Source organism: Phyllopteryx taeniolatus, chromosome 23, assembly GCF_024500385.1.
Source record: "Phyllopteryx taeniolatus isolate TA_2022b chromosome 23, UOR_Ptae_1.2, whole genome shotgun sequence".
Lineage (NCBI taxonomy): Eukaryota > Metazoa > Chordata > Actinopteri > Syngnathiformes > Syngnathidae > Phyllopteryx > Phyllopteryx taeniolatus.
In genome coordinates, this window is record NC_084524.1 from 6,641,269 (window position 1) to 6,648,821 (window position 7,553).

Here is a 7,553-nt window from a genome sequence, read left to right on the forward strand (position 1 = left end):
GGACGGACCTCTATCTTAATAAAGGATGTGACGTATACGCCAATGTCCACATGTATACACTCAAGTGGAATAGACACACGTGAAGAAACTGCTTCGAGTGGCAACAAGTGACTATAAACTATATTTGGAAAGAATTGTTGAGGGCAAGGAATAGGCACGAAGTCCCACGAAGCAACAAGCATGGTGAGAGAAATAATGCGATTGTAAATTATATTTTTAGTTTGTAAACATGAACTGAACATTAAACCGAGAGTTTGTTCGTGCGACAGCGCACAGTGTGATTAATCTGAGTTATTAACACATGATTAATGCGATCATTTTGGGTGATTCATCTTGAATTTACATTTTAATGTTGACAGGGCTAATATATATATATATATATATATATATATATATTATTTTTTTCTCAGATAAAAACATCCGGCAGCAACAGCTTCTTGTAATTCGCAGGAGTACAAACAACATAAACAACGCTTGTTTTTTGTTTTTTTTACATGGTCTATATATATCGCAAATTTTTGCCGGTGGGTCTGGAATGGGGGATCATTGTAATTACTTCTAAGGTGCATAGTGATACAAACTCCTGGTGCCCATCATGTCAATCGTCATGCAAAGTGATGCGATGCAGCTAATCCAATCCGATCCAAATCGTGAAGCCGTGGCTCATATTTTTAGCATCTCATTTACAAACTGACGCGCAGCCAAGCGCTTTCGGTCATTAATCCCAGCAGATTGAGAGGTAATACATGTGTGAGTTTTCTTACCAAAAAAAAAAAAAAAAAAAAAAACACACAAATGAATGCAGAAACAAATGTACAAAGTTGAGGAACGTAGTTATTCGAGGCCAAAGGTGACATTTGCATCAAAACAGTGAGCTGTGGCTGCAGAGAAGCGCTTGCAAAAAAAAAAAAAAAAGGCATAAAATTGTTTGATTTACCAGCGTGCCGACATCCTAGTCTCCTGTATGAATTAAGCGCCGGAAGGTTTTAATAGAGGACATTAATCATACTGTCATACAGCTTAAAACCTGGTGTGATAAAAATGTAAAACTGTAACGTAAAGCAGATTCAAAACCAATTAAGAGGAGTCCAAGTCATCGATAAAACGGAATAAACATACTCCGCTACCGTGGCACAATAATAAGAACAACAGCAGCATCATAATGATAAATATTGCTTTCAGGGTGGTCTTAAGACTGAGGTTGCATTTACACGCTTCGTTCCGAGTGGGAAAACCACTATTTGTTGCGGGGGTTACTATATCGCTATTTCATTATACAGTATAGTTTAAAGCTTCATGTATAATACCAATACAAAATATGCATGTGAGGTACAGCTGTTTTTTTTTTTTTTTTTGGTCCACTTGGGGTCGCCGTCCTCACATTTCACACTGTTGAACCTTGATCCGACCTCCTGGCTTGAGTCTGTCGTAACGTTAGCCCGAGTAGAAAAACGACCATCGCAATATAGCAAGAACAAAAAAACAAAACAAAAGCAATGTAAAATTATATATGTATAAACCGTAAAATCGTACATTTTACGGTTTGGTTTGCAATGGGGGCCCGGCCGGCATCTGCGTTTACTCCACGAAGGGTTAACGTCTGCCTCGCGGTCAAAACCAATTTCACGGTTAAACTGTGGCGCCGTGGAGCAAAATCAATGAATTTCATTTCGCCCTGTGACAGAAATGGGCCAAATTCGCCGGCTGGTTATTGCTCACGTGAATTTTCTCCTCCAGCGGTCGACAAAACTCTCTCTTAAAGTCTTCAGCATTCATTTTTTCCAGGCTGCCGCTTTTACGGGGTCGCCCCATTCAGCACGAATCCCGATCGGGGCGGAAGCGAGGGGGTTTGGGCAAACGTACGACGCCAGAAAACCGGATTCGAAGCGTCTCGTAGCATCACACCACCGGTCACGGGACGCTAATTTACAGCATACTTCATCTCCGTTCGGTTGCTTGCTGTAAGCGAGCTGTGCTTTTCAATGCATTAATCCTCCGCGGAATAAATTGCTTTGCAGAAAGTTAATTAACGGCTTTTACAGAGGAAAAAATACGAACCCATGTCGCTGCGGGAAGTAGCGCTCCGGATGTTTTGTTTTTTTTTAATTATTTTTAGAGCTTTTTTTTTTTTTTTTTTTTGGCGTGGCTAAATCATTGGCTTGTCCAACACAAAGGACCACCTTTGGGAATAGTTTTGTGGGCACTCAAATGCATCCCACTGAGGACCGTAATGTGCAAAACAAACATTGTTTCGACTGCGTCTCGATTTACTGCTGCGGCTTCTCTGTCCACTCTGCTCTATTTACTCCAGCAAATCTCCAATTACAGTTATTTGTTTTCGTTTTTTTGCATCCTGTAGGCCGTATGAAATTGTATTAGGAGGCGGGAATCCTGCGGCTGTACTGCGGCGGGCTGAAAAACATCTTTCAACGGGCGAAAACATCACCACGGGCTATTTCCGATCTGCACGGGTCAGTTCCTGTCACCGTTAGAGGTGAATGAGGGTGTCCTTTGGACATTTTCATAACCAATACAAAAAAAGTAAAACAACATAATGGGGAGCATGGGAATGGACAAAATAACCCAAAAAGAGGGCACCCAGAAAATGGAGATCCATCCTCATTATCGGCAAATGTAACATACCGGAGGCAACGGCGCGACCCAGGCGACGGCGGCCCCGCCACGGCGACAAAGTCGGGGTACGAGCGCGGCCGCGCGAGAGGCACATAACCAGCAATTCCCATGTCGCTTTGCATGTAAATTACACTTCTCGGGGCGCTCGGCGGCGCACAGACAATGCTGGGAAACGGGGGGAAAGATACTAAACAACACATAAATCAAGTCGTCCTCGCCTCGCTCGCACTAGCGCTTAATCTGCATGTGAAGTTTGGAGGCGGCCACCTATGCCTAATTTTGGGCCCTGACATAAAAAAAAAAAAACTGCGATCATTTGACCAGTGCTGCACTAGTTGGGTTATTTTTAATTGCAGTTGCAGTATGAGGTGCCATCAGAAACAGGTGGAAGTCACTCCTAAAACTGTCAACGGATTTTTTTTCTCCTCCTGCAAATATGTTGGGCAATTTAAGAAAAACTATACATTAAAGAACAACAAAAATTCTAATAATTAAGCACCTGTGCGAACGATCAGAATAGTGCAACAGCTGCCTTCATTTGAGCCTGGAAAAACCCCGCCGTGGGTGGTATTTCAATGCCAATTAAACTATTTTTTATTTTTGCAAGAATACCTCGTATGTGCCCCCACTAGTTTAAGCACAGTATTCTGATTAATGTTGCGTTTGTGGGATAAGAATTAAGCAGATTAATTAATCAATTATCATCCGTCTCAGGGGACTGCCACGTTTGGCAATATCGCCCTCTGCTGTCGACCGAAATTAAGGACACGACGTCTCTCACGCTTGCGTTGTGAACGTGACCAAACCTGGAAAACAGCTAAGTGGACTCCCCGTGTATGCTGCGCTAACTAGCATAACTACGGGTCGATGACATGACATATTGAAATATTTTTTTTGCAAGTTTGGGCTGATGAATTCATCTGTTTAATTCTTATTGCATGAACATGGTTCAGTACTCGAATATTCACCTATTTGCAGATTTAAAAAAAAAATTATAATAATTCTTTTTTTCCAATTTCTTTTTCCATTTCTTTCCAATTTTTGGGGTTTATATTCCATTTTTCTTTTTGTTGTTTCTTTTTTTTCAGCCCAGTCCCTATCCCGCTTGCGAATAGCGGGGATCCACTGTACCATGTTCAGACTAGTCATCAAGTTCAAAACCAAACTTTGTGAATGCCATCGAGCTTTACCAGCCCCGTTTAACTTCTAAAGCCGTCAATGGCAGTGAATGTGTTAAAACACTTTAGAAGTCAAATATCCATGTTAACTGGGAGGGCTGGCAAAGATCGATGGCTGAGCGTTTAAAAGGTTCGAAATGGCAACTGGCGGAGAGTAGCAGCAGCACTCGCGATCGTAATGTTAGCAGCAGGGCCATCTTGTTCTAGAAAAAAAAAAAAGATTCTTGCTCGGATATTGCCCAGTCATCTTGTTTCTTGGCATTTCCAAGTTACAACATGGACTTTAACTTGAATGAGTGCTGAATGACTTTCCCGTCGTCGTTTGTAGCAGTCTGCCGGTGAGACAGATTTAGCTAATATGTCACGCGACCCCGAGTGATTTTCTGCACGGTTGGCCATGACAGACGGGCCGGCGGAGAGTGAGGGATTGCGCCCGCTTACAACAGAGGTGTGCGGGGCCAGTTCACACGGGACGAGAGGGGTGGGATGAATCTATCCGTGGAAAGGGGCCGGGGGGGGGGGGGGGGGGGGGGGGGGGGTGCGGTGTTCTTGGGCAGCGCTGACATTTTATCACAAAACAAACCAGAGGGAGTCTATTTTCTACACTTGACCTTTGGAGGATGCAAGTGCCACGCAGAGGTGCCTTTGGGACGCTATACACGGTTCTTTTTCCTCACAACTTACATTCATGCGCGATGTCGTCATGCATGACGACATCGGGCATCATTGCAGCTCTGCTACACCCTCAGACTGTGAAATATCGACCGAAGGATTTGGTACCCCCGCTTATACGGAACAGCAATCTGGGACAAACATTTTATTTTTTTTTGTGGAACTTGAATCTGCGTTTTTTAGCGATTGGTTTTCATGGGTTTTTACAGTATATTTAACAAACACATGCAGACTCAGCCATGTCACAATAGGCCCCGCCCCTTAAACGGACACATCTAACACACAGGCACTACAATACATACAGTATTTTCTATACATTTTATGCTTGCATGCTTGTGTTTATGTGTTTAAAGCGTGTGGGTGGGGGTAAAACTACAAAAATGTATATTGCTTTCTATATTCTGGATTTTCACCTCTAGCAGGTGGGTCTGGAATGTATCTCAATAATGAAGGCGGGTTCACTATATTTCATGTCGTAGTGACTGCATCAAGACATCATGCAATGGCCAAGCAGGAACGAATGAGAACAGGTTGTTCCTGCTGTTACCCCTCCCTTAGATCCAAACCATTTGACATTTCGAGGCAAAAGGCCCCAAGATTGATTCGTCAAGAATTTCTCCCACCACAGGCCAATCAAACGGGACACGAAAACCATTTGCGACCTGTCACTCCGTGCCAGCTTGACACCGTCTGCAGAAAAATGACAGCATTTTGACAGCAGAGGTAAAAACGCTCAGTCCGAGAACGAGCAAACATCCGGCAATTGTTGCGGAATGGAACGCATCCGAGCTCCCGAGAGGATCCACGCCGACCCCTGAAGGATGCATTGATCCCCTATTTGTTAATAGGAACCCTGGTCAGTAATTGTCGGCTAACCATGCGTGGAAAGGACATTGTCTCTTGTGTTGCGGTGGAATCAGATTTTCACTTTGTTTGGAGGAAGTAGAAAAGGAAAAGTAAATGAGATGGAGGCCCTATCAAGGTGTCGGTAACTGACAATATCATATCAGAGAACTGCATATCGTCCCTCGCATCGTGCGGGGCTTTCATCACTTCAACTGTGACAAACCCATCATTTGCTAATTATTCATCTCTCACGAGATGATTAATGAAACAGGGACTTTCCAGACCTGTGTCTCTCGCTAACGTCTTTGTGTGTGTGACACAACCCGAGACCGGTTCATCTTGCATCATGGCAAATCCAGTGAGTTCCAAAAGCCAGGGCGGAGACATCCTTACGTAGCCCCGCGGTGCGCGGAGGTATCAAATATTCAGTGTTTACTGTACAGTCAGCACGGGGCAAGTGGAACATGACCTGACCTGTCAGGAAACCAAAGAGAGGCCAAACAAAGAAGGGGACCCCCTTATGTCAATCCTGCGTTCTACAGTACAGAACTCAGACACAGGACTGGGATGACGGACGACGCGTCGGGATCGGGTCACAAGCCGAGACACGTGGGCTTGAGAACCGTTTCCAGAAGCCGAACCAAAGCCAATCAGGGTGTCACAGTAAATACAGAATTAAGCAGCAACACAAAAACAATGTCTTTGTTGTGTTGCATGGCCTGCGTGGTCACTACATGGTGCCACATCTCGGCATCAAAATTCTCCCGATTCCACGCTCCTCATTTAAACTCAATTTATTTGCTGACATTAGTCACTTTAATGATATATTCTACACTCAAACAAACACTGGAGCGTATAGCGTATCGGCATCAATACAACTAACTAATGAATTAATGAACACTACTAAATGGCTCACTGGTAGCTATGGAAACTAATAGAAACTCCATTGGGTAAACTGATGGATTCCTTCAATCTTGGCATCTCCTGCTAATCTGCTTTTATTGGTTAGGATTTGAAAGCCTCAGCTGTCTTCACTCTGCCCCAGTCAACAAGACCACAGAAATGCGGGCCGCGATGTATATCGGCCACCGTGGGACGTGCGGGCTGGAAGAATAGAAAAGCAATTTGGAGTGGCTGCGTGTACGGAAGCACCCTCAAGAAGTTCATTAGCATCATGCAAGCACATCTCTGGGGGGGGGGCGCTATCTCGCTCGCGCAGCTAGAGCAGAAGCAACTGTCTTGACAGCAATGCTCAATTAAAGCCGGAGCAAAAAAAAAAAAAAAAAAAAAGACACAGCAGCAAGCCACAAGTGACTAAAGCTCAAGTTATTTCATTGAGCGACCCGTGGTGGCCCACCAAGAGTCTTACCGGTGTTCAGCGAGCCCGTGATGAGTCTGAACAGGTACTGGGCAAACTTGAAAACCTCCCGCTTGCACCTTTTCCTGCAGCTCATCTTGGCCACCGCCGAGGGTCGTTTCTCCCTCGAGCAAGGTCCCATTTGCTGGTCCGGCTGCATCAGCGGCGCCTGATTGGCGGCGCGGCGGTCATTCGTGAGCGGCTCCAGCGTCAAGGCGCTATCAGTCTCCGCTAGAGACTTTCCGGAGGATGGGTGGGGGAAAAAAAAGACACAAGCGCACGCTGCCGCACTTGATCTGGTCGTGAGCGCGCCTCTCACTGCGCTCAGCACCATCTGTGGATGTTTTACCATCGCTGACGGTTGCCATGGAGGTGTGGCCTGATTGGCCCGTGAGGAGGAGGAGAGATGGAAGGCACACACGGTAGAGAGGTAGGCAAAGCACATTCTACGTTGTTTTAGTCAAAGTCAGCAAGTAGATTTTTCAGGTATCTGTACTTTACCTGATTATTTATTGACTTTTAAACCCTACATTTGGAAAAATTATCCTCCTCCTTACATCGTCAAAATTGAATTGAATGCATTCTCCGTCCGATTTAAGCACATGCAGCTATTGTGTTTTTTGGGGTTGTTATCAGTTTTTCAACTTGTCAGTATTTACTGTAGGGGTGTTTTGTTTTGTTTCGCTCACGCAGGACCTGTTATCAGTATATTCCTGATTATCCTGTCAGGAATTGTACTTGCAGTCAAGCAGTTTCCAGTGATTGATTTTGTTCTCAGTGCGAGCCCTATGCAAGTTAATAAATGAGGGAAAGTACTTTGTGTGCAGATGTTTTTTTTTTTCTCTCATAGTGCAAATTATCAAACC

General features: G+C 44.5%; 1 protein-coding gene across 1 annotated transcript in view; it reads right to left on the reverse strand.

Annotated features, from left to right (window-relative positions):
• Positions 1 to 7,054, reverse strand: part of kcnip4a (potassium voltage-gated channel interacting protein 4a) — a 34,401-nt gene extending 27,347 nt beyond the window's left edge. Inside the window, exon 1 of the mRNA XM_061763155.1 lies at positions 6,700 to 7,054. Coding sequence (XP_061619139.1) covers positions 6,700 to 7,039 — 340 coding nt within the window. The 5' untranslated portion in view covers positions 7,040 to 7,054. The remainder of the gene's footprint in view (positions 1 to 6,699) is intronic.
• Between the last annotated feature and the right edge of the window lie 499 nt (positions 7,055 to 7,553).